At 51.4% G+C, this 27,012-nt stretch overlaps 1 protein-coding gene across 3 annotated transcripts; it reads right to left on the bottom strand.

Moving 5' to 3' along the window:
- Positions 1 to 6,591: 6,591 nt before the first annotated feature.
- CHST12 (carbohydrate sulfotransferase 12) lies at positions 6,592 to 25,979 on the bottom strand. 3 transcript variants are annotated; one of them, XM_027527461.1, is made up of 3 exons: positions 25,963 to 25,979; positions 25,539 to 25,681; positions 6,592 to 8,345 (listed from the first exon to the last, which is right to left on the bottom strand). In XM_027527461.1, exon 3 carries the CDS (start codon positions 8,270 to 8,272, stop codon positions 7,013 to 7,015), a length of 1,260 nt encoding a protein of 419 aa, XP_027383262.1. In that variant the 5' UTR covers positions 8,273 to 8,345; positions 25,539 to 25,681; positions 25,963 to 25,979; the 3' UTR covers positions 6,592 to 7,012. The 3 variants fall into 3 exon arrangements, with proteins under 3 accessions (XP_027383262.1, XP_027383261.1, XP_027383263.1); XM_027527460.1 differs by lacking the exons at positions 25,539 to 25,681; positions 25,963 to 25,979 and adding an exon at positions 24,888 to 24,990; XM_027527462.1 differs by lacking the exons at positions 25,539 to 25,681; positions 25,963 to 25,979 and adding an exon at positions 24,852 to 24,950.
- Positions 25,980 to 27,012: the final 1,033 nt, after the last annotated feature.

The raw sequence follows: 27,012 nt of genomic DNA, 5'->3' as shown, positions 1-27,012 counted from the left end.
ACAATAATTTTATATGATTTACAAACTGAAATAACATTTTGGATATATTGAGTCAAATACATTGCTAAAATTAATTTCACTTCTTGTTTAGCTTTTAGGGAAGTTGTAAGAAAATTCTGAATTAACATGTAGTTCAAAGGGTTGTTGGAAAGGTTCAACGAGATGGCACCTGGTGGGCAACAAGCAAATCTTGACAAACCGCGGCCACGTCTGCCCCTACCGGAACAGCCGCGTGTGTGCTCACTCACTCAGGCCTGTCTGACTCTTTTGCACCCCCCTGGACTGCAGCCCGAGAGGCTCCTCTGTCCATGGAATTCTCCAGGCAAGAGTACTGGAGTGGGTTGCCATTTCCTCCTCCAGGGGATCTTCCCGACCCAGAGATCAAACCTGTGTCTCTTGCATCTCCTGCACTGGCAGGCAGACTCTTTACCCCCAGGGCACCTGGAACAGAGTGGCCGATAAAAGGAGGAATATCCTAAAAATCTTGGTTTTATCTGAAAAACTCATAGTACTCTGAATTCTATTCTTGTGCTTCTTTTCATGAAAATGACTTTTTTTTTTAACAAAACTTGAATCGAAATCAGCAGCTGAGGAAGAGGTGCCTCCTTTGATCCGGTGGGTCAGTAGGGCCTGTGATCACGGCCACGCCGCCCCCGTGAGCAGGAGGCCCAGCCCCGCTGCCCTCACAGGCCCTCCTGTCCAGCCCCCTCCCGCTGCCCCGACTCTGGTAACACAACAAGAGAAAGAACTGTCTGCCTCATTCATTTCTCAGGAGTAGCTGGGGAGACTGAGCCACACATCTCCTGGGACTCCCCAAGAGGGGCCAGAGCAGGGAATGACCATCCTTGCAGACAGAAAGTAAGAGAGCGAGCCCCACGAGAACTCGGCCCGGGTGAGTTCTGGAACTGTCCATCACGGGGGCAGACAAGCCACGGTGGCAGCTGAAGTCGGGAGCGGAGTGGAGGTCACGTGTGAGGAGATTCGGGGAAAGGCGAGGTCCCAGCTGTCACAGAATAGGGGGAGAAGCCAGGGGGCTTCTAGGAGGAGGTGATGCCACCTTGAAGGCCCGGGCAGCTCTCAGACCCTGTCCCTGTGGCAGGTTTCGCGGTGGCCTCCGGTATCCACTCGCTCACTCACTCTCTTGGCAGCTGATGCCAGTTAGGGGGAAGAGTCTGACCACACCGGGGGAGGGGGAGAGTCGCTCCAGGTGCACACGACCTCGCCCTAAAGAGGCCCCTCCCAGAAGTCGTTAGAGCCACAGGGCTCCCTGGGGTGCCTCCTGATGCTCCACACTCACTGTGCGAGTGGACGGCCACCAGCCCCATCCTGGTGCCTGAGGAAAGGATCTGCGTGCATTCCCACTGCTTCCTTGATCACAACCAGCACAGGCGCCAGCTGCTGCGTTTTCCTGCCCTCTGGCTGGTCCCCTGACCACCCTCCCCCTCTCTGGCACGAGTTCACGCCTGCACGTATGCACACACACACACACCCCACACACGTACACGCAACCAGGCTGCATGCCAGTTACTGCCTTCATACCCTCCGAGTGCACAGGGCTTGGAGAAAGGCTGAGAAAAGTGGATGCTGTGACAGCCAATTCTTACATAACACTCGAGGTGTTTGGCCAGGACAGAACGTGTTTCCATTCAACATGTGACCACTCTGCTGAGCAGAGCACATTTTGGCGTCTTCACTAGCTGAGAGGTTTGGAGTTTCCCGAAGCCCCTCAGAAAGCTACAGCATCTTTCGCATGCCTCTCTCAAAGTGTCCTCAGGAAGCAGAGGCAGAAGATGAGCACTGGGATCACTGATTCCCCCAAAGCAGTGACGGGCTGGGGCCAGGCTCCGACCGCCACTCTTAAAAAAAAAAAAAAAAATCATGTATTTGGCTGCACTGAGTCTTAGTTGCTGCACACGGGATCCAGTTCCCTGGCCAGGGATGGAACCGGGCCCCCGCGCTGGGAGGATAGAGCCTTAGCCACTGGACAGCCAGGGAAGTCCCCTGACCTCTACCGTTGCCAGCTTTCACACGAGCCTCTCCTTAACCTGGGGAGACGAGTACAGTAGCCATCTTCTGAGATCTAACCCATCTAATGAGGAAGAGGTCACAGGTTTGTGTGGCTTCCGAGTTAGAGAGAGGCAGGCTGGACCCAGAGTTAGGAAGAGGTTATCCAGCTACCAGGGGTGGTGAGGTAGTGAGCCTCCTGCCATGGCAGGTGAGCAAGGCAAAGCTGACCCAATCTGCTAGGGAGATTGCTGTGGGTTCGGGATGACCCCAAGATCTCCTCCCTCTCAAACGTTTTCTGGTCCAATTCCTTCACCTGCACAGATGTTAGAAGTGTTTATTTACTCGACAAGCCAAATTCGGGGGTGGTGGGGGAACAGCCTCCAAGGAGAATCCAGCGAAACAGCCTCTGTGCTGCCCATGAGGTTCCCTGTGGGCACACAGAGGGTCCACTCGGGGACACGGGACGTTGGCAGATGAGAGACAAGGGAGGGAGGGCTGTGGAGAAAGCCCACGGCCAGGGCAGGAGGGGTCAGGAGTGGCCAAGGGGAGGCTGTGAGGAGGTCCGTCTTGCCCGGTGGAGGTGCTGGAGCCTGGGCCTGGCCTCCGCCGGCTGAGATGGGGCGCTGGCAGCCCTGCACGTGGTGGGAGTAGGTTTATATGGGCCTGGGGTAATGGGGACACCCACAAGTGCCCCTGTCCCAGAGCTTGGGCAGGCTCAGCGCCGACTCAGCGTCCCTGGCCTCCCTGCAGGCCGCCCCCCGGTGCCATTCAGGCCCAGCTCATCCAGATGGCACCCCTGGGAGGCCAGCAAAGAGCAAAGGCAGAGGGTGCGCAACCGGGTCCTAGGAGCCTTGAGGCGGCAGTGCGCGGGGCTGCAGCGGGGTACCCGTGGGGGCCACCTTGACCCCTGTCACAACTCCACGGCCACAGCCTCGAGGAGCTCAGAAAACCCACGTCTCCGGGCCATCTGAGCAGGCTAACTCAAGGCTTGCACCTCGCCTCCACCTAGCACCTGAGTGCGTCTCCAGGCCTCGTCAGGTAACTACCTCTCCAGGTGGGTCCGTAAGCCAGGCTAGAAGTTCCAGCTGGGAGAGGGCAGGGCTGGCTGGCTTCTCAGCAGCTGTGGCAGGGCGCCCCTTCCCAGGAGGCTGTAGGGAGGTGGCGTGCACCCTGTGCCTGGTTGACAGTGAGAGTGTTAGTCACGCAGTTGTGTCTGACTCCTTGCAACTCCACAGACTAGAACCCCAGCTCCTATATCCATGGGATTCTCCAGGCAAGAATATTGGGAGGGGTAGCCATTCCCTTCTCCAAGGGATCTTCCTGACCCAGGGATGGAACCTGGGTATCCTGCATTGCAGGCAGATTATCATGTGAGCCACCAGGAAGTCCTTGGTCAGATACCTCTGTGTTAGAATGGCACCCTTCTGATTGTGCCCCCAGTCTGGCCCTCACGGGGCATCAGCACTGGCTCTGGGCAGAGCTCACGGCCGCTGAGGGCAGCCGGCCTCGGGCACCCTGCCACCTTGGCCGATGAGGAAGCAGCCCCAAGCGCAGGCCGCCCAGCCCTTCCTGGCTGCTGCCCACGTGGTGTGAGCTCCACTGGACGGGAAGAGACCCTAAAATTAATTAACATGTTTAAGGCAAGACTCTCTTGGCTCCGCAGACGGGTGCTGACGCCCAGGGCGGGCTGCCCCGCTGGGCTTTTCCTTTCCTTCCCTCTGCCCTGGGCGCCCCCGCCAAGACTGTCGCCCACATCACTCCACCCCGGGACCGCGGCGGGCTATGGGCTGTGTGTCCTTCCTGCCAACTCCCCACTCTTCCATCGTCAGCAGCCTGAGGGCCAAGCCATCCCAAGGCTCTGCCTGTCTCCTTCTTTCCAGCCAGTGTCTCCTCTCAGGGAGGCTTTTCCCAAAGGCTGGGCCTGACACTGAAGCCTCCAAGGCCTGCTGTCGGACACACGGCCAATGCAGACAAGGCAGGTGGGGGAGGGCCGGTCAGGTGTCTCGGTGGCAGGCGCTGCTCCTAAGCGCTCTGCTGAAGGGCAGGGCTCAGCGGGGAGTTAGGGTCAAACACCTGGGTTCCTAGGAATGGTGGGGCTGGAACAGGCCTTCACAGCCTCGCTGGGTCTCAATTTCCCCATCTGCAAAGTGGGGCCAATAATCTGTATGACTATGGATTCTGGTCCAGCCCATAACTTTACAAGAACCTTCCAGAAAGCCCTGGCACTTCATCAATATGCCTTTTCCCAAATTAGACCTCCTCCCTTGGAGAGTCTAGTCTCACAACAACTTTCTCCTTGGAGTATGACACCCACGGACCACCCGAGGTCAGGAATGAAAGGGGCCCTCTGGCAAAGAGACCGGTACCCATTAGCAGAGTGCCTGGTGGGGACGGCTGGAGAAATCACACACAGGAGGGGACTTCTGAAGACACACTTGCCTGAGGCAGCCTGGGTGCGCCCAGGTCCTTCGCCCACCGGGCTGCGGGCGGGGCAGCAGAGCTTGCCCAGGCCAGGAAGGCCCTGCTCAGGCTGGTCCCCCCACAGCGCCCCACGACAGCCCCCACGCCACACCCCGGCCCTTCTCCCAAAGTGCTGTGGGAACTCCGTGCTCTGGGAAACATTTCTGGAAGACATTAGAACCCAAACATTTTTCAACCAAAATTTTAGAAACCCAGACCACTTCCAAAGACGACCGACTTTGAAACCTGACACTTCAAATCCACTTTTCGAATTTGTGCCCCCAAGTTTTGAAACCACAATATTCTGGAAAGCTCCTGGAAGCAAGATACCCTGGGAGGGAACCAACTGAGACGGCAGAGCTGCTGCCTCTGGACGGTTTTTAGGCCCCGCTTTCTGTAGACGGCTTTGAAGTGAGAGTGGTTTTGTCAAAGCCAGAGTTTCCGCTAGAATTTTCCTGGGAAGAAGCTCAGATGTTTGAGCTGAGCCCACAGAAGTGCTTGCTTGTTCCTTAAGGACACTCATCGAGCTGTAAACAGGGGTGGTGTCCAGATCTCGGGAGGAGTCTTGGATCCCTCGCTTCACACACTTCTTTTTCAAACTCTCCACCCAGCAATCTGCTGCCTGATGCTGCTGTCCTCCAGCAACTGGGGTGGAAAAATCCACGCCCGAATCACGGCTCAGCCCGTGTCTCCGCTAGCCGGCAGCTCTTCCCTCCTGCTGTCCAGGGGGCTGTTCGGCCTCAGAGCTGGAAGAAGGGACACAAAGCACCAGCAGCCTGTGACTGCGGGGCCCAGGCGGGCGGGGCGGGGGCTGAGCACGGAGGGGCGCCCTGAAGTCCCACCTCCCCACCCTCCAGCCTCTCGCCAGACTTCTCTTCACAGTTCTCACTCCTCTGACAGGCCCAGTGAACACCGCTGTGCCCTGGGTCTGGGGGCAGTGCGCCTTCCACTCCCTGCTGTCCCCACTGCTCCCGCTCCCAGTGAGGAGGGAGAGGGAGCGTGAGGGGCGGTGCAGGGAGCATGGGGCCACTCGGAGGCCATACTGGCGAGGGTGGAGGTGTGTGGGCCGGCATATGAACTTAACTCTTCCCGTTTTTGATGGGGCTGGAGCTGACCCTCCGTGTTCCCAGTCTGTAGATCCCTTCACTCCAGGCACCACTGCTGACCATCCTGCTGGCACTGTGCCCCTGCCCCTCCGAGGGAGCTTTCTTCCCTTCAGAGGTCAGCGCCATCCCACTCAAGCCTGCGCCGGGCTGAAGCATGCCCAGTCCCCACTGCAGCAGGGGCATTCTGAAGGCCCGGAGACCTAAGCTATACGTTCCAGGCACAGCGCATGCGCTCACAGTCCCGCCAGCCTCCCACCAGGACTGCAAGCTCACACACTCAAAATCCGCCAAGTGCAGACGCAGGAAGACAGGCCATGATGCCCGTCACTGACAAGAGTCACTCGGCAGGTCCTGGTCTGCCAGCGTGACGGTGCCATCACGAGCAAATGCCCTCCGGGTGGTGACCAGGACAGCCAGGTGGAATCATTTCGGGCAGGCCTGAGGGGTGACATTTGGTTCTCACCTAACGTACTCAAGGCAAAGGCAGGGACAAGTGTAAACCAGCTGTCTTCTTCATTAGCATCACCTCTGGCTGATGCATGATGACATAATTTCCCAAAGAAAACGCCCCAGCCTTCCCTTTTCACATGGATCACCTAATCAGAGAGCTTCCCCACTGGCTCAGTGGTAAAGAACCCACCCGCCAGGCAGGAGACCCGGGTTTGACCCCTGGGTAGGGAAGATCCCGTGGAGAAGGGAATGGCAACCCACTCCAGTGTTCTTGCCTGGAAAATCCCCACGACAGAGGAGCCTGGCGGGCTACAGTCCATGAGTTCACAAAGAGTCGGACACGGCGGAGCAACTAAACAAAGCAGCTTTCCCTCCTGGAGGGTGTGCTGCCCTTGCACAAACACAGGAAGGCCGTCTTAAACCCAAAGCCCTCCCTCCTGCGGAAGACAACCAGGAACCCTCCCTTCCTGAAATCGAGGCCCTGAAGCCTCAGCGCGGGCCACGGTATTGCTCGGGGCCCTGGTGAGCATGCTGCCCCGCCGGAAGAACCACAGTGCAGGCGGCAGGAGCAGGTGTAACCTTTTACTCCACACCACTTCCTTCTCCACTTTTCATATTAAATATCTGAAATATATTAATCTTAAAAAAACAATATTAACTCAATGAATGCAGTACTCAATGAATTAACAGTACTCAGTGAATGCAGGGAAGGAGTAAACAGTAAGTCTAGACTGCAAAACCATAGGTTATTTTACAAACTGGAGTGTGGGTGTGATCCGTTCCAGGAGTTTCCAGCGGGCTCGTCAACAGAGCACTGTGGAATTCTGCGATGCGTCACACCAGGAGAGAAACGAAGCCGTAAAAAAATATATGTGGCAGGCCAGCGCTCCGTGCCCTGGAGGACGGCCGCGGCGCCACAGGCCCTCCCTTCAGGTTGAAAGGACAGCAGAAGCACTTGTTTTTTGGTGTTCGGGATTCCCCCAGCGCCTTCAGTCTCTAAGTAGATTTTCGGGCTTGGGGTAGCCGAAGAGAACAAAATCTGCTTCGTACAGTTTGTAAAGCTGCTGCCTCCAGGCCAGGGGGATTTTGGCAAACCAGCCTTCCTCCCAGCTGCTGGCAGTCCTGTTCCGGTAACTCGGGGGGAACTGCAGCAGCTTGTCCACCTTCAGCAGCCGCAGCAGCTGGGCGGCGTCCTGGTCCAGGGTCTCCAGCTTCCCCACGAAGTCGTAGTCGATCTGGCAGGGGTGGCAGAGCCGGTGCACCTGCCTCCAGTGCTCGTTGAAGGGCGCCAGCTGCTCGGTGTGCGGGTCCAGCAGGTACTGGATGAAGGTGGCGAAGGACAGCCTGAGGCCGGCGCTGAAGGCCTCGCTGACCGAGGCGGGCAGGCTGGTGTGGTTGGAGTACCTCTTCAGCATGGGCACCGCGAACTTCTGGTAGAACTCCTCGTTCTCCAGCTCGAACTTGCTGCGGAAAGCCGAGATGAGGCGGACGAAGGGGTCGCGCACAAACAGGAACTTGGTGTACTTCTTCAGTTTAATCTTCATGAGGTGCCTGGAGAACTTCCCGTAGCGCCGCCAGAACTTGTTGAAGGTCAGGTGGGTGCTGGAGTTGTGCACGTACTCCCGGGGGATGTCCAGCGGGTCGCGGTAGGGCGTGCCCTGGTCCGAGAGGCTCTGGCTCAGGACGATCATCACGCGCTTCCAGTTGGTGCAGGCCACCTTGGGCACGTAGCAGTAGATGACCCCGTGGCGGTCGTCCACGATGAGGTGGTTCAGCTCGTAGTTGGGGATGTCGTCGAAGGAGCGCTCCTTGGTGGGGAACACAAAGCTGTCGTTGGCGCAGAACCCCCTCAGCACGCTCCTCCGCTCGGCCTGCCGTGCGTCCGGGTCTGCACTCTGCTGGGCAGCGTGGCTGGACCAGTCGTAGCCCCTCACGCTCTCCTCCAGGTTGCCGAGCACAGGCTTGCTGGAGGCCGGCAGGGAGGGCTGCTCCACCCTTTTACTCAAAAGGGGGCCCTGCTTCTCCCTGACGAAGCTCTCCAAAATCTCAAGGCTGGAGGTGAAGATGTCCCCGGACGCTGAATTGGGGCTGGGGAAGGGCTTTAGCGCATGCGGCCTGGAAAGGGCCGTGTGCAGGTTGAAGTGGGCGGGGCCCATGTTGTCCCAGTACACGATGATCAGGAGGACCATGAAGGCGGACCCCAAGACCAGCCACAGGCGGAAGAGCCGGCTCTTGGTCATCGTGTCCATGGATGCCCAGGCCTTTCCCTGGGCCCTTTCACTTCGGCTTCTGGTAGAGACGGGACGCCGTGCTCTGAGGAAGCTGGAAGACAACAGAGGCCAAGTGAGTGATTAAGGTCCTCTCCCAGCCTGCAGCCCCAACAGGAGGGGCTGCTTCTCCACCTCTTCACCCTCTGTGAGCTGAGCTTTGTGGGGGACCTGGTGGGTGGGCGTCAGCTTCCCCACGTGATGTGACCCCCTTGCCCCACCCCAAGCCCCTTCTGCTGCGTCCACATCATCCAAACGAACACGTGAGCCGGGCCCCGTAGAGGCCGAGGGAGCGCGTGATCTGGGCAGGCTTCTGCCGGGGCTCAGCCTTCACCCCACAGCACCGGCGGATGCTCAGGAGGGAAGACACGTGTGTGCTGGGGCTTCAGCACTGTGGAGGGCTGTCGCATGGCAGAGGGGGCAACTCCAGAAGAGAAAACCCGAAAATGAGTCAAACCCATGGAAGGAGTGCCCAATAACCACAGGTGGGCCCGGACCCAGAATGGGCTGCTTGCTAAGCCGTCCAGGGCTTCTCGCGCTGTGGACATCGGGGCACAGAGGGACGGAGCTCATCTTGGGAAGTCCAAAGGAGAGTCCCGCGCTGAGCACTCTCTGGGACAACTCCCAGTGTCTACCTCTGAGTCTACGTTTCTAGTAGACTATGCACCTGGTATCCAACACATTTTCATTAGGCAGAAATTTGAATACAATCTCTATGCACCTTTGCAGCTTTTGTTTACCCTTAATTCACTTTTTTTTTTAATAGGAAAGTGAAACATACTCATGGTAAAGACGTTGGCAGACTGTGGTGCTGGAAAAGACTCTCAAGAGTTCCTTAGACAGCAGAGAGATGCAACCAGTCAATCCTAAAGGAAATCAACCCTGAATATTCATCAGAAGGACTGATGCTGAAGCTTCAATACTCTGGCCACCTGATGCAAAGAACTGACTCACTGGAAAAGATCCTGATGCTGGGAAAGACTGAGGGCAGGAGGAGAAGGCGGTGACACAGGATGAGATGGCTGGATGGCATCACTGACTCAATGGACATGAGTTTGAGTGAGCTCTGGGAAATAGTGAAGCACAGGGAGGCCTGGCGTGCTGCAGCCCGTGGGGTCGCAAAGAGTTGGACACAACTTGGCAACTGAACAGCAACATGTAATTATTACACATTGGGAGGAAACAGCAGCTGCTCCAGGGTCTGTGCCTGGAGAGTCCCAGGGACAGGGAGCCTGGTGGGCTGGCGTCTATGGGGTCGCACAGAGTTGGACACGACTGAAGTGACTCAGCAGCAGCAGCAGCAGCAGACAGGTAATGAGCCACACCACAGAAATCCTGAAGCAAGACTGCTGGTGAGATATCCTGCTGTCTCTTGTACAACTGTTGCTGCAGCTTTAGCTGGCTCCCTGCGAGTGGGTGTGAGTGAAAAAAGCAGCAGCAACACTGCAACAGCTTTCAATACCCTTTTAATGGTAATGGTTATAATCACACACTTTTACAACCTATTTTTAAACTAGATCACAAGTACCCATGTCACTGAAGATTTCAAGACCATCCCTTCTCAAGGATGTGCCAGGGTGAACAGTTTATAAAGATGAAGATGAAACCATATATATATATATATATATTTTTTTTTTTTTTAAAGTTTGCTACAGGCTGAGAAAGCAGCAAAGGGAAAAAGTAACTTAAGATGTCAGGTGATTTAAGAGACCAGTTTTCACTTTTAATATTAAGACCAACAAACAGAGTAGCAGTGATGCTGAGCCACGGTCGCATCTTGTGGACACAGGCACAGATCAGCCGCATGTTCATAATGCAAAGAACCACCTGGCCTGATGACCTAATCGCTTTATTTTTCAACCAAGAAGCAGTATACGACACTAATAAATGCCGGTGTCTACACTGTTTACAAACTCTGACTCTCTTTATTAATAATTGCAAGGAAAAGACACGATCACAGTCACAAAAAAGACAAATATTGTCTTCCCACTTACATGAGGTTCCTAAAGGACTCAGACTCATAGAGACAGAAAGTAGAAGAGCCACTGCCAGGGGCTGGGGAGGGGTGGGGAGCCAGTGTCCAGTGGGTACAGAGTCTGATGGGACGATGACAGGAGTTCTCTCAACGGATGGTGGTGACGGCTGCACAAGAGCTATGTCACGTTCAAGTGACATGAACGTGCTCATGTCACTGAGCTGAGCCCTTAAACACGGCGTAGGTGGTAAGTTTCATGTTATGTGTATTTTACCACAAAGAAAACATTGGAGGAAGAAAAATGCATTAGAGCGGTAACAGTCGACTTGTGGAGGAATTTCCAAGAGGTGATGCTGCATGAATACGGCAAATGTTGGACAGTGGGTAAAAACTAAAGCAAGGCCTAAATATGGTAGAGAACTGTCAGAGGCTAAGCTCGGAGCCTGCTGCTGGGGCCACAGGTTACTTGTACAACCCGTGCAAAAGCTCCTCAGGTGACTCTACCTGCAATCTGTTTATTAAGCAAACACTAAAGTTTTAAAAATTTATAATTGGGGGTTATTGCACAAAAACAGGACAGGTCTTCTCCTTGGGACAGTGGAGACGCTGCGTCTGGTTACTCACTGGGCGACTGGTCCGGGAGCCTTGTCTCACCCCGGCGTCCTGCCACGTCACGGCCCCTTCCAGCCCTTCCACACCACGGGGACGCGCCCTACACACCAGGCGAGGCAGCGCTGACCCACGAGGCTGAGGCCACGGTTCATTTCAACATCAAGGAACAAGGGCAGTCCTCTGTGTTGTCATCTTTAACCTCAAACAAGCCACAAAAGCAGCAGTGGTGGAAACCCAACGGGCTGCGCGCATTAAATGGCCTGTGAGAGCAGTGCTCCGGGAGGAAGGACCATGGCTGCCTTCACACATGCACGGAGCCCAAAAATACAGCGTCTCGGAACTGCGACGAGAGAGCAGAGGAGCGAACAGAGCAGAGACTAGCACACAGCACTGCCAGCAGCAAGCTTTACTCTTCAAAAAGGAGCGGGACATCCGGGAACTTCTGGCCCAGCAGCCTGGGCAGCTCAAGCCAGATAATCCAGGCAACACATCCCCGTCCTCTGGGGGAGATAGCAGAATGACGGGCAAAGCCAGGCTGAGAACCGACGAGCGTGCTTAGACACTTCAGTCGTGTCCGACTGTGTGACCCCGTGAACTGCAGTCTGCCAGGCTCTTCTGCCCATGGGACTCTCCTGGCAAGAATACTGGAGTAGGTTGCCATGCCCTCCTCCAGGGGATCTTCCTGACCCAGGGATCAAACCCGCATCTCCTGTATCCCCTGCATTACAGGCGGATGTGCTGAGCCACTGGGGAAGCCTGCTGAGAACCACAGACAGCTTCAAAAACATGTCAGGGAACAACAGTGACCTCATAAAGTAATTTCTGATTCATAAAATAAGGGCTTTATTTCTGAACATAAATCTCCCAGTATTTCAAAAAGCGGTCAACAAAAAGCCCCACCAGTTTTGAAGCAGCAGAGCAAGAAGAGCCTTCACAGAGGAAATGCTCCCTGTCAGTCTCGAGCTTTTGCCTCCAGCAACAGAACCAACAGCAGAGCTGAGCTAGAAGTTTCATCTCTGGAGGGCTGGTTTTCTACCAAAGCAGAACACTGTGTCTAGGTAGAGTTTCTGGGCTCAAGGAGGGGGGGGCTGTTAAGCATTTCTGCTCACACAGGGCAGGGTATGATGCCAAAGCAGACGTGGCCACCCCTGGAGGCAAGCACCCCAGGCAAGCTGGCTGCCCACCTACGGCTGCTGGTCTGAAGGAGCCGTCATGCCAACGACAGACAGGAGTCCAGGAAGATGGGGAGGTCTGTGACACAGAGCTGAGGGCCGACCTCCCTCACACTCAGGAGCATGTCACCCCAACACATTGAAAGCGAGGGCCACGTGGCCAGACCCACAGTCAGACACGTGTAAGGGCATTTCCCACAGTTTAATGGCAGAACAGTACAGAAAGGTCCAGCGGTGTGTGCTAACTTCATACGTCAACTTGACTGAGCTACGGCTGCGCAGGTGGTTGGTCCCACACTCCAGCGAGTCTGTGAGGGTGATTCTGGATGAGATTCAAGTTTGAATCGGTAGGCCGAGTAAAGCAGATGGTCCTCGCCCGTGTAGGTTAGCCTCGCCCACTTTGTTGAAAGCCTGACTAGAACAAAAGGGCAAGGGAAGAGAGACTTCCCTCACTCCACCCGACTGTCTTTGAGCTGGAGCGCTGGCTTCCTGCCTTCAGACTCGGACAAGCACTGGAACCCTCACCACGGGCGTTCCTGGTTCTCAGGTCTCAGACTCAGATTGGAACCCACCAGCGGCTCCCTGGGTCTGAACTTCTCAGCCTCCACACCAATTTTTATGCAGGCAATTCCTTGTGATAAACACACACGCAGACACACACACGCACAGACATGTACACACACACCCCTTACTGGGTTGTTTTTCTGGAGAGCCCTCACTAATATATGGATGTTTATTTTGTCATTTGGACTGGGGTTTGTGGGTCTGTGTGTGTTTGTGTATTTACTACATAGTATACAAATCTGCCTGCAATGCAGGAGACCCCGGTTTGGTTCCTGGGTTGGGAGGATCCCCTGGAGAAGGGATAGGCTACCCACTCCAGTATTCTTGGGCTTCCCTCGTGGCTCAGACGGTGAAGAATCCACCTGCAATGTGGATTGAGTTCCATCCCTGAGTTGAGAAGACCCCCTGGAGGAGGGCATGGCAACTCAACTCCAGTATTCTTGCTTAGAGAATCCCATGGACAGAGGAGCCTGGCGGGCTACAGTCCATGAGGTCACAAAGAGTCGGACATGACTAAGTGACTAAGCAGAAGAAGAAGCAGAAGCAGATAGATACAAATGATCAAACCAGTCAGAATTAAACAGTGAGTGGTAATAAATGGAAATTAATGGATCTGTTGTTGTGGAAAGGAATGTTAGATGCAGAGAATTTCAGCCAGTATAGAATATCCAATACAAGTATTCCAGAGGGAGAAGCTGAGATTCTTTTTTCCCCCTATCGATACCCTGCTGTTCCAGTGCCCCATTTGTTTAGAAGACTGCTCTTTCCTGATTAAATCACATTAGCACCTCTGCTTTTTTTTCCTAAGTGAAGTTTACTGAGGTATGATTTTTACACAATAAAACGCACTCTTTTAAACTGCACAGTCTGATTAGTCTGGGCAAATGAACACTGTGTTTACGACACAGAACATTCCCATCATCCCCCAAAGTTCCCACACCGTCCCCAACATCCAGCCCCAGGCAGCCGCCAATCTGTTATCTGCCCTGTAGTCCTGCCTCTTCTAGAATGTCACAGAAATGGAATTACACAGGAAGCGAGAGCTTGTATTTGGCTTCCTTCACTTAACAAGATGCTTTTGAGATTTGTCTAGGATGTTGCTTGTTTCACGGCTGAACAGTACTTGCTATGTGGATAAACCATTATCTGTTTATCCATTCCAACTGACGAACTTTGGAGTTAGTTCTCTTTTTTGGTTATTATGAAAAAAATTGATACCAGCTTTTTTTGCATACAGACCAGGTTTTTTTTTTTTATGCTGAGACATTCAAAAAGTCAAAAAGATTGTACAGATTTTTCATTTCCTGGAAGGTTCTATAAGATCCATAACAGCAGATGTTCTAGAATAAAGCTTAGGGATTCTATTTAAAGATGAATCAAACTGACCATCAAAATATGATATATGAATCTTAGATTATCATTTTTCAATTATAAAATTTTATGGGCTCAAGTGATTACAGCAAGTTTGTGGGGCAAAAGGTTAATATACAAAAGTTAACCATTTTCCTATATATCAGCAATGAACAAGTGGAATTTGAAATTAAAAACACAATTCCATTTATTAGCACCTTCCCAAAATATAATACTTATGTATAAATTTAATATGTACAAGATCTCTATGAAGAAAACTGAAAAATTCTGATGAATGAAATCATCAGAAGAACTAAATAAATGAAGAGATATTCCATGTGCAAACTGCTAAGGATAGGAAGACTCAATATTGTCAAGATGTCAGTTCTTCCCAGCTCCATCGACAGATTAATCCCAGCCAAAATCCCAGCAAGTTCTTTGTAGACATCAACAAACTCTTTCTAAAGTTTGTACATGGAGGCAAAAGACCCAGAGTAGCCAAACAATACTGAAGGAGAAGAATAAAGCTGGAAGATTGATGCTATGAGGCTTCAAGATTTACCACAAAGCTGCAGTCATCAAAATGGTGTGGTATTGGCAAAAAATAGAGAACTAGATCAGTGGGACAGAATGGAGCCCAGAAACAGACCCCCATACGGCCAACTGATTTTTAACAAAGGAGCAAAGGCAGAACAATGGAAGAAGACTGCAACAAATGGTGCTAGAGCAACCGGACATCCACACGTCAAAAAAAAGAATCTAGACACAGGCTTTACACCCCTCACAGAAATTAACTCAAAATGGATAAGAGACCTAAATGAAAAATGCAAAACGATTAAAGCTCCGAGAAGAAAACTTAAACGACCTTGCATATGGCGATACCTTTTAGATAACACCAAAGACACTATCCGTGAATGAGATTACTGTCCACACAAAGGTCTGTACAAGAATGTTCACTGTGACTTCATTCAAAATTACTACAAACTGAAAACAACCCCACCAAGTGAATGAATCAACAAACTGGTGTGCACATTCGGCAGAAAAACCGCTCAACGATAAAAAAGAACGAGTCACTGATTCACACATCCATACACGCCAATTCACACATCCATACATGCCGATTCACACATCCATACACACCGATTCACACATCCATACACATAACCACACAGACGGATCCTGCAGATGAACCCAGACACGAAAGAGCACATGCCACATGATTTCACTTTCAAGTTCATAAAAGGCAAAATTAGTTAACAGAAAGCATCAACTGCCAAGGGACAGGGGGAAATGTGGGCGAGGGACATTTTCTATTCCATTGTCTGTAAGGGTGGTTACACAGGTGGGTATATCTGTCATGGAAGTTAACGCTTAAAATGCGTGCATTTGATTGCATGTAAATTATACCTCAATGCATTTGACTGGAAGGGGAAAAAATGTGAGCGGTCTTATTCATTCAATCTCCGAGAGTTAAAACTTTTCAGCATAAACTCTATGCAACTAACCAGCTGTCACTCACTCCCACCATGGACGACAAGAACACCAGCTGCTGAAGTCCTGCACACACGCTTAGAGACTGCGAAGAGAAGGACAAGGATTCCGAGGCCCAGGCCAGTCTCTGCCGAGCGGCCTGGTGTATTTCTTTAAGTCTGAGTTTTACTTCTTTACCTATAAAACAAGAATAATCAAGGTCTTCCTGCTACCCAGAGATACTGAGAGGATGAAAATGAGAAAATATCAGCTAAATGTTGTAAAATAGTAAAGCATGTTCTTTACACTATACCACTGGCCCTTTTATCTTTCTGTTTCATGTGGCTCTCAAATATAACATTTTTATTATTAGTCATGCTATCTATCAATATCCAGTTATTAGCAGTCAAACAAGAATGTATGATTTTAATTAATTTTATAATAAAAACAATAGTAGCTAATATGCTTTCCAAAGTGCTGATATAAGGTCTGCATTTCTCAAGTTATTTAATCCTCACAATAATTTTGATAGAGTTAGGGCAAAATAGCCAGGCAAGTTGCCCAAGTGTGAACAGCTACCACTGCTCAGAGTTGACATTTGACAACTGATTTCAGAGCCTACGTTCTCAACTATTACACTCTACCAGCCTCTCAGGAAATATTTAATGTGGAATTGGTTGGTTTTTCTAGGCACTCAAATTTTTATCACCTTTATTTCTGAGAGAATTCGCTTCTCCTTGTCCAAATAACCAACTTCTGAGCCTTAAATCAAATGACATGACCTTCATTAAGAAGTCCAAGAGTGTTTCAAATTTTATTTATTTATGCTACTGGCAAAGAGACCAGAAACTATCTACTTCTTATCCAGCTTTGCAAACACTATATAAGGCAAATAATTCCCTGTGGTTCTCATCACTGCAGTCGACAGAAATCTGGAAAGTTTGTCAGTGAAATCAACATTTACTCTCTGCACCCTCTATTGCCCAGCCCTGCAACTGATGCTCTGGTGCTGGATTAAAACCCCTATTGAAAGGTGTATTTTCACTTCATGCCACCAGCATTGGGGGTTTCAGTTCAGTTCAGTCGCTCAGTTGTGTCCGACTCTTTGCAACCCCATGAATCGCAGCATGCCAGGCCTCCCTGTCCATCACCATCTCCCGGAGTTCACTCAAACTCACGTCTATCGAGTTGGTGATGCCATCCAGCCATCTCATCCTCTGTCGTCCCCTTTTCCTCCTGCCCCCAATCCCTCCCAGCATCAGAGTCTTTTCCAATGAGTCAACTCTTCGCATGAGGTGGCCAAAGTACTGGAGTTTCAGCTTTAGCATCATTCCTTCCAAAGAAATCCCAGGGCTGATCTCCTTCAGAATGGACTGGTTGGATCTCCTTGCAGTCCAAGGGACTCTCAAGAGTCTTCTCCAACACCACAGTTCAAAAGCATCAATTCTTCGGCACTCAGCTTTTTTCACAGTCCAACTCTCACATCCATACATGACCACTGGAAAAACCATAGCCTTGACTAGACGGACCTTTGTTGGCAAAGTAACGTCTCTGCTTTTCAATATGCTATCTAGGATGACTATTGGGGGTTTATTTGCTTGTAAAATTACTTCACTTGTATTCAGTTAACCCTGAGAACTAAATCTGACAGTGTATCCAAATAAAAATAAGTAATAAATGGTGACATTGATGAGAACCAAAGGTTGATGTTCATCCCAGGACACCTGAATGAACACTGAGCCAAACTCAGCCTTTGAAATAAAGTAACTTCCCAGAGAGCTGGCCACAGCACAGACAGCCATCTATTGACATGGTGTCTTCACACCTGGTGTTTGAGCCCAGGGAGAGCCTCACAGTAGCCAGGATACTAAGGTAGGCACTCTGGCCCCATTTTCCCAAATTAGATTTCAGGTTTTTGGGAGACGGGGGTCATGTCTACTATTTCTTCTGTATTCCTCACAGGACTCAAATACTCGTTGCGAGGTACTTAACCCTGGAATCCAAACAATAACTCATTTCCCAGAGCTAAGTCAATTCAAAGAAATTATTTCAAGGGAAAATAGATAATAAGTTTTACTACGATTAGCTGAAAAACCCAATTAAGGGCTTTATCTTCCTAATACACACAGACCCTAGCCTCTGCAGCCAGCTCTCACCCGAGTCACTGCAGCAGCCTCTGACCTCTGACCTGGCCTCCCCGCCTCTGCTCTCGTGTCCATACAGTGCAGCCACGGTTATTCCGCCAAGGTCAGATCCCGTCACGGCTCTGCTCAAACTCTCAATCACTGGGGTCCAATGTCTTCCCATTTCCAGTACTTACGATGGCCCATGACCAGCCCTACAGACCTGGGATCCCACACTCCCATGCCTTTCACTCCCCATCAATGGCCCCACTCGAGCCACAGTGGCCTCCTCGCTGTCCACCACCCGCACCAACCAGGCTCCCACTGCCTGGACGGCTCACACCCGGGAATCCTGTGGCTCACCTCGGCACCTCACCTCATCAGCAAGGGCAGCCCTGATCACTCCCCACCCTGCCAGCCCATCCTACCTGCTTCTTCTCTGTCTCATTTGTCATCACCTAATATGAAATTAAAAGACACTTACTCCTTGGAAGGAAAGTTATGACCAACCTAGATAGCATATTCGGAGAAGGCAATGGCACCCCACTCCAGCACTCTTGCCTGGAAAATCCCATGGACGGAGGAGCCTGGTAGGCTGCAGTCCATGGGGTCGCTAAGAGTCGGGCACGACTGAGCGACTTTACTTTCACTTTTCACTTTCATGCATTGGAGAAGGAAATGGCAACCCACTCCAATGTTCTTGCCTGGAGAATCCCAGGGACAGAGGAGCCTGGTGGGCTGCCGTCTATGGGGTTGCACAGAGCTGGATACAACTGAAGCGACTTAGCAGCATCAGCAGCAGCAGATAGCATATTAAAAAGCAGAGACGTTACTTTGCCAACAAAGGTCCGTCTAGTCAAGGCTATGGTTTTTCCAGTGGTCGTGTATGAATGTGAGAGTTGGACTGTGAAGAAAGCTGAGTGCCGAAGAATTGATGCTTTTGAACTGTGGTGTTGGAGAAGACTCTTGAGAGTCCCTTGGACTGCAAGGAGATCCAACCAGTCCATTCTGAAGGAGATCAGCCCTGGGATTTCTTTGGAAGGAATGATGCTAAAGCTGAAACTCCAGTACTTTGGCCACCTCATGCGAAGAGTTGACTCATTGGAAAAGACTCTGATGCTGGGAGGGATTGGGGGCAGGAGGAAAAGGGGACGACAGAGGATGAGATGGCTGGATGGCATCACCAACTCGATAGACGTGAGTCTGAGTGAACTCCGGGAGATGGTGATGGACAGGGAGGCCTGGCATGCTGCGATTCATGGGGTTGCAAAGAGTCAGACACGACTGAGCGACTGAACTGCATTGAATATTAAATATGATCTCTGTTCATTTCCAAGGCGAACCATTCAATATCATGGTAATCCAAGTCTATGCCCCAACCAGTAACGCTGAAGAAGCTGAACAGTTCTATGAAGACCTACAAGACCTTCTAGAACTAACACCCAAAAAAGATGTCCTTTTCATTATAAGGGACTAGAATGCAAAAGTAGGAAATCAAGAAACACCTGGAGTAACAGGCAAATTTGGCCTTGGAGTACAGAATGAAGCAGGGCAAAGAGTTCTGCCAAGAGAACTGGTCATAGCAAACACCCTCTTCCAACAACACAAGAGAAGACTCTACACATGGACATCACCAGATGGTTGATACCGAAGCCAGATTGATTATATTCTTTGCAGCCAAAGATGGAGAAGCTCTATACAGTCAGAAAAAACAAGACCAGGAGCTGACTATGGCTCAGATCATGAACTCCTTATTGCCAAATTCAGACTTAAATTGAAGAAAGTAGGGAAAACCACTAGACCATTCAGGTATGACCTAAGTTTCTGCCAAAACGTGATCCACTGGAGGAGGGAATGTCAAACCACTCCAGTATTCTTGCCACAAGAACCCCATGAATGAAATTCTTTAACAAGTTAAAAGAAAAAAGCTAAAGAAAGCATCAAATCTCTGATATGTGACCACAGCCAAGAGACAGGATCCTGAGAACAGTAACAACAATGGAGAGGAAATAAGAACAAGTAAACTCTCTCCATAAAAAGGGCCTGGTGAGTGATCCAGCTGCACACAGAATACCAAGGGTCTGGCCTCTTCCTTCATTAGAGTGGGAAGCGTAGTGCTTTGTCTTTATTTTGATCAACGTTATGTATGTATGTTAAAGGATTACATCATCAACTGTAAACACAGCCCCCAGTCCCTGCTTTCCTGTTACCCATCTCCATCTTTCTCCCCCATTCTTGTTTGTTTTTGGCCATGCGGCACGTGCGGTCACAGTTCCTCGGCCAGGGATCAAACCCGTACCCCTGCCACGGAAGCACAGAGTCTTAACCACTGGACTGCCAGGGAAGTCCCTCCCTCATTCTTAGCTTTCTCTTTTGGTGTTACCACCTGCCTCTAAGTAATCGCCCTGGGCGATAACCGAATAGTTCAGCTTGGGTATCATCCACTGACTTCCCCAAATAGTGGCAGGCAGCAGGCAGAAATGCAGTCTTTCTTTCCTCCATCAGCCCTTCAAACAAGCATGCCACGCTCATCTCCACGCCTCCTCCAGACAGGCATATCATCATTTTAATGAGAGCGATATTCAGTGTTTACATAAATTATTACCGTTGCGCAAAGGCTATTCACAGCAAAGCCTTGCAATACACCATAATTATTTTTCTTTCCTGCACAACGGCTTATTTTCCCCGGAACTTGTTCACAGTCTCATGCTTTCATTTGCTTTGTTTTCTATGTACTATCACTACTACAACCCCTGCTCTGCCAACTGTCTGCATCTTCCCTCCAGATGCTTCAGAGCACCAGGGACTCTGACTTTCATCTTCCCCAAAAAATCCCTTTGAGGAAACATCGAGGCTCAAGTCATGAGATACCTGCTCTCCGTACCCAGTGCCTGGCTTGGCTGGCATCCCAGCTTCTCCACCTACCCAGCAGATTCTTTTCACCTTTTCTCTGAGGATAATTCTATCTCTTCTAGTTCTGACTTTCCAGATTCCCCACCTTATTCTGGGAAAGTATGCTTGCCAGTCATTTCTTTAAAATACATGAGAGACAAATTTTTGGAGCAAGTGTGAAAATATCTTTATTCTACCCTTCTTTGCCTGATTTTAAAATTCAAGGTAAAATATTTTCCCTCAGAATTGTGAAAGCAATGCTCTCTTGCCTCCTAGCTTCCAGTGCTCCTGTAGATGGTTCCCAAGCCATTCTGCTCATCCTTTGATGACCCGCTGGTGGCCTTTGTTCTTTCTCTAGAAGCTAACACAATCTTCTTAGTCCAGAGTTCTGAAATTTCACAACAGTGTGTCTTGGAGAGAGTGTGCATGGTTCTCTCTCCATGTGAAGTCTCACCATGGAAATTCTGAAACACACACCTTCAGATGCACTTTCAAATAAACTCCTTGCTTCCAAACTCTCACTAGTCACTACCAGAAATTCAGTATTCCTCCCTATACAAACTTGCTTCCCACACTCTGAATATCCAAATTGGGAACTGAACAGACGAGGTGAGTGGCACATACCTGCATTTTCATCTGTGGTGCTGGTCACTCAGTGGACCCCTTCAAAGGAGGAAGTTTTGGTTTCAGGATTTACCTTATAATTTTGTGGATGATTTTATCCCATTTCTTGCTGAAACGCTTATTATGTAAACTGCCTAATCTGATCATTTAATTTTCTTTTTTCTCTCATTTTCCATCTCTTTTTGTTGTTGTTCTATTTCCTGAGCTGTCAACTTCTTCACCTACTTTTTTATTTCTTCCACTGTATTTATACACATGACTCATCTTTTTGGATTTCTGAATGCCCTTTTAAAACAAAAAAAAATCCTCAATCCTCTGTGGTGACCTTTTCCTAAATGGAAAGGAAACCCAAGGAAAGAGGGGATACATGTATAAGTGTGGCGGATTCACTTTGCTGTACAGCAGAAACACAACGTTGTAAAGCAACTATACTCCAATAATGTACATAAAAAAGAGCGCTTTGTCCTTGTCTACTGATGCAGTATTTTCCAGCTCCACGTGTGCGTTAGTGACAGTATGCTTTTTAAGTTTTCTTCCGGCGTACTCTCTACTGCTTCCAAGTGTGTGTCACGATCTCTGTCTTCCCAATCAGAGGTTTCGTCGCTTGTCCCTGGTTGCTGCTGCTGCTGCTGCTAAGTCACTTCAGTCGCGTCCAACTCGTGTGACCCCATGGACGGCAGCCCACCAGGCTCCCCTGTCCCTGGGATTCTCCAGGCAAGAACACTGGAGTGGGTTGCCATTTCCTTCTCCAATGCGTGAAAGTGAAAAGTCAAAGTGAAGTTGCTCAGTCATGTCCGACTCTTTGTGACCCCATGGACTGCAGCCTACCAGGCTCCTCCGTCCATGGGGTTTTCCAGGCAAGAGTGCTGGAGTGGGGTGCCATTGCCTTCTCTGTGTCCCTGGTTATCCAGTCCTATTTAAGGGGAAAGGGATTAAAAGAACTGGAAGCTTTGGACTCTAGAAGGGAGTTATTAACTATGAGCTTCGTTAGTGAGTGATCCAATTGGGCCTCCTTACTGTGGACCTTCCTGTCATTATTTTGAGATCCTTTCTCAGGCTACTCACTTTCCCCAAAGATTCTTCCATTCTCCTGCCTGGAAGGAGAAGTACCAATTGACATTACTCCGGGAGCCACAGAGGCTCCATTTCCTTCACTCTCTAGTGCTCTCTGCAGCCGTCCACCCCTTCTCCCCCATCAACTACACCCAGTGTTTCCTATTCCTCTCTGAAATTCAGTTCTCTAAGCAGTTACAGAAACCACCACCTTGGTTAAGTACAGGAAGTGCTGAGTTACTGAGTCAGTTATCATTAAGCACATCTGCTGGCAAATGACTGGTGAACGATGAGCCTGGCTGCAGCCACAGACCCACTAAGTACTGTGAAACTAGCCACTCCTCTCTGAAGAAAAAGAGAAAGAAACAATCTAAAAATTGAAACTGAAGATGTTAGTTTAAAAAAACTACAAATAGCAGCATTTGTTTCAGTATTATCAATATCCTGTCTCTTACCCAGGAACTGGCACTTCAACCTGAGACCTTTCTGGAAGAGAACCACTCACTAGCCTTAGTGACTATGCAGTAATGACTGTAAGCTACATTTCCTTTGTCAACCATCCAACGTGCTCCTCTTCTGCCATCTACCCCTTTCCTGCTGGCATTCCCCAGGATTCCCTCCCAGGGCACATTCTTTCTCTCCAAGAGCACATCTCACCCAGGATGGCCCACACATACCGTAAATTTCACAAGCCTAAAAATCAGATGCATTTTAGCCCCTTCCTTCTCTACATTTGCTCCAGTATTCCCTAGCTCAGGTACTGGCCCTCCTCAGCACCCACGTGAGACATCCTGGTTACTTCGGCCTTTTTCCTTTCTCTCTCACTGCATCCCACAGAGTGCAGTAGCACTGTGGACTCTCCTGCTTCTTTCAAGCGGACACCCTTCCTGACTCTCAGCCACTGTTCTGACCCACGCCCCCTATAACTGTACCCAATTCAGTCTCCATCTCCTGATACCCTGGACCCATTCCTCTGTTCTCACAAGGATTACTTCTCTAAAACACATCTTTCACATTCCACCCCAAACCTTGACTACCCCTCACCAAGAGGATAAAGTCCAAGCTCCCTGGCAAAGCATTCAAGGCCCTTCGATCAGAAACCACTTTCTGGCCTTGGTTTGCATTTCAATCCTCAAACCCCATCCTCCAATCAACACAGGGACTCACTGCTCCCTCCCCTCAAACATTCCATTCACTTCCTCGTTTCCACACACCCTGGAATGTTCTCCCCAAACTTCACTCATCTCTCAAGGCCCAACTCATGTCACCTCCACTATGGAAAACTTCTGCAACACCTAACAACGAGTTTAGCTGCTCCCTCTTTCTTCGCACTTTGTAAACACCTAGATAACAACGCTAATCACAGGGTATTACAGTCAGGCTACCCATGCCACCAGCTTCGAGCCCTACCTGGCATCTTACGAAGGATGAGAGGCTCAGTTTGCTCAGCTGATGAAGCAGGTGCACACTGAGTGGCAGCGAACAGCACTGCTGGCTTGAAAACACCAGCCCAACGTCTTACAGACCATCTGGCAAGAAAGCGAACATCCATGCATTTCCATGCAGGCACTCTAAATTCTCAGCAGCGCTCCCCTCAGGCAACAATTTCCTAGGTGTTAGCAGACACTTAGGTGGTAGTGTTGCAATATATAAGTGTATCAAATCAACACTCTGCACATCTTAAACTTACTCAATGCTACATCAATTATATTTCAATTTAAAAAATCTTCCCAGTATCTCCTTTTTCACCCTGACACCAGCCCTGTCTCACATTCCCAACACCAGATGTTCACAGAGAAGGGCTAGACTGTGTCCCGATTTGGGGGCAGGTGAGGACCAGCTGAGCTGTTTCTCAGCTGCCCCCTGCCTGGACCCACACATTAGGGGACAGTCTCCTTAGAGATGCGCTTGCATCCACTCTCCCCCAATCCACATTCTCATTCATCCAGGGTCTCCCGAGTCTCTCCGGCGTCGAATCATAAAATAAATAATTCAATAATCACAGGAACACTATGGCTTGTTGTGCTCCGCGCCAGACGGAACCTCGGCTCCAGCCAAAGGCTCGCCGGAGATGTCTTGGTGGCTGCGAGCCCAAGTGGAAGATATAAGTCCTACTGTTCGCGACTAATACATGGCTTCCTCGCGCTGTTTCTGGAGCAAAGGCTCATCTGAGCGGTGCTCTTCCAGGACGCGCCCGCCTCGGCCAGGGCTGCAGTTCAGGCCAGCGGTCAGCGGGTCGGGGGAATGCCCGCGGCTTCGGGCGGCCCAGGGCATCGGGCGGGGCCCCCCCTGCAATAGGCTGGTGCGGGGACGCGTGCGCCCGGGGCGCCCGGCCCCGCGCCGGAGCCCCGAGCGCCTGCTCCCGCTCCACGCTCCCGACCAGCCCGAGGGGGAAGCCGAAGACCCCTCGGCCGCCGCCGGCCCCCTGCAGGATCGATGCCCGGCGGCCAAAACGGGCGGGGACCAGCCCCGACGGCGGGAGTTGACCAGCCGCGAGCTCCAGCGCCCGGTCCAGGTCTCCCTCACCCCCGCAGGACTGGGGCTCAGAGACGGTGCGAGCCCGGCCAAGGTCACACAGCGACGGCGCGGGGGCTCGGCCCGGGGCTGCACCGGACCTGCCCCGGCGGCTGAGGGGGCAGGACCAGCCCCGGCTCGCCGGCGCCACCCCGGTCCCGCGCCCCTCGCCTCACCTCACCCTGCACCCCTCATCTCGCCGCTCGCCTCACCTCGCGCGCCCCTCACGTCCCCTCGCATCACCTCACCTCGCGCCGCAGCTCGCGCCTCCAACGCCTCGCGACCGGCGGCGCCTCTCGAGGCCGCCCCTCCACCGGCCCCGCCCCCTGCTCCTCCTCTCGCGAGAAGTCACGGCCGCGGAGGGGCCGGGGAGGCCGAATCGCACCCCCACGCAGTGCGCCTGCGCCTTCCGCACCGCCCCCGGGCCTCCCCAGCCCCTGCCATGTGGCGCCGTATTTACGGCTCGGAGCGACCCCGCCCCCGGCCGCCGGGAGCCCCGCCCCCTTCCCAGTAGCCAATCCTGTGCGGCCGGGCGCTCGAGGCCAGCGCGCTGCTGCAGCCGCTCGGGGTACACCAGGCCAGCACCTGCTGTCTCCCGGACCGGCTCGCGAGCAGCGACTGCCTGCAGGGCATCCTTATGCCAGGCCCTGTGTGGCCTTGAGCAAGTGACTGAACCTCTCTCTGTGACTGTCTCCAAGTACCTCAGTAGGGCCGCGACTTCGTCCTGCAGGGAGCTAACGAGACTCAGATATATGGTGCTGAGCGAGGTGCCTGACGCATCATCTGCACTCCCCTCGTGGTTCTTACTGTTTTGTTTTTTTTAATTGGGGTAAAAATACACATGTCATATTGCCTCTAACCATGTTTCATGTACCACGGGGCAGTAAGTGCATTCTTACTTCGTGCAACCGTTTCCACTGTTTGTCCCCAAGACTTTTGCCGTCAGTTGTTCATGGTTCCTCCAGGTGAATGAGTTGCCTTCTGATGAAGCCACGTCTCATTCAGTCACGCGGTGGGGAGATCCTGCTGCTGGGCCCTGGAGCTGGGGGAGTAAAGGAGACAGGAAATTATCTTATTTACATATTATTTATTTGTTTATTCTGTCTGTGGGGATCTTCCTTGCTGTGAGGGTTTTTCTCTGGCTGCGGGCGAGGGGGCACTACTCTTCAAGGCAGTGCGTGGGCTTGTCATTGCGGTGGCTTCCTGTGTTGCGGAGCCCTGGCTCTAGGGGAGAGGACTTCAGTGGTTGCAGCACGGTGGGCCCAGTAGCTGTGGCTCCTGGACTCTAGAGCACGGGCTGTAAGCCCCTGAGTGGTGGCTTACCGGCTTAGTGGCTCGGCGGCACGTGGGATCTTCCCAGATCGGGTGTGGAACCGGTGTCTCCTGCTTTGACAGGAGGATTCTTTACCACTGAGCCACCAGGGAAGCCCAGGCCTGCCCTGTTTGAAAAACAAAAACCAGACTGAGACTTCTACCTGCAGCTAGCCCCTTCTCAGCTCATCTCTCAAAGCAGGGGTCTCTGCACACCCTCCATTTCCCTTCATCCTACTTCCTGGAAGAAGGTTTCCTCTAGGAGGCAGGCGCCAGCCAGGCAAAGACAGAAGCACCCGGGGAGATGCAGAGACGCTGGTTATGTTGCATTCCTGCAGTCAGGAGGGACGGTTAGGCCATTTTATCAACAGGGTTCAAAACTTAGATATGTCACCTGTGTCGTCCTGTCTGTGTGTTAGCTTCCTGTGGTCGCCGTAACAAAGTACCACAGACTGGGTGACTTAGAAGAAAACAGAGATTTAGTCTCTCTCGGCCTGGAAGCTGGAAGTCAGAGATCAAGATGTTGGCAGGGTGAGTTCCTCGCCTTACAGACGCTGTCTTCTCTGTGTCTCTTCACATGTACTTCCCTCCTGTCTGTCAGTCTCTGCATTTAAATTTCCCTTTTAATAAGGACAGTCGCATTGAATTAGTGCCACCCTAATGACGTAGTTTTAACTAGACCTCTTCTAGATATGAGGGGGTAGGACTTTTAGGTATCTTTGCTGCTGCTGCTGCTGCTGCTAAGTCACTTCAGTCGTGTCCGACCCTGTGCGACCCCAGAGATGGCAGCCCACCAGGCTCCCCCGTCCCTGGAATTCTCCGGGCAAGAACACTGGAGTGGGTTGCCATTTCCTTCTCCAATGCATGAAAGGGAAAAGAGAAAGTGAAGTCGCTCAGTCGTGTCCGACTCTTTGTGACCCCATGGACTGAAGCCTACCAGGCTACCAGGCTCCTCCGCCCATGGGATTTTCTAGGCAAGAGTACTGCAGTGGGTGAGAGGGACACAATTTAGCCCATAACAGAATTTATTAAAAATTACAGAGTAAGCTGGCTTAAAATGCT

The sequence above is a fragment of the Bos indicus x Bos taurus genome, chromosome 25, assembly GCF_003369695.1.
Source record: "Bos indicus x Bos taurus breed Angus x Brahman F1 hybrid chromosome 25, Bos_hybrid_MaternalHap_v2.0, whole genome shotgun sequence".
Taxonomy (NCBI): Eukaryota; Metazoa; Chordata; class Mammalia; order Artiodactyla; family Bovidae; genus Bos; species Bos indicus x Bos taurus.
Note: the sequence above shows the minus strand (reverse complement) of the source record. Positions and strands in the feature narration are given on the sequence as shown.

Coding starts and splice junctions, on each gene's coding strand:
- CHST12 (XM_027527461.1), bottom strand. CDS start 8,272: ATGGACACGATGACCAAGAGCCGGCTCTTCCGCCTGTGGCTGGTCTTG.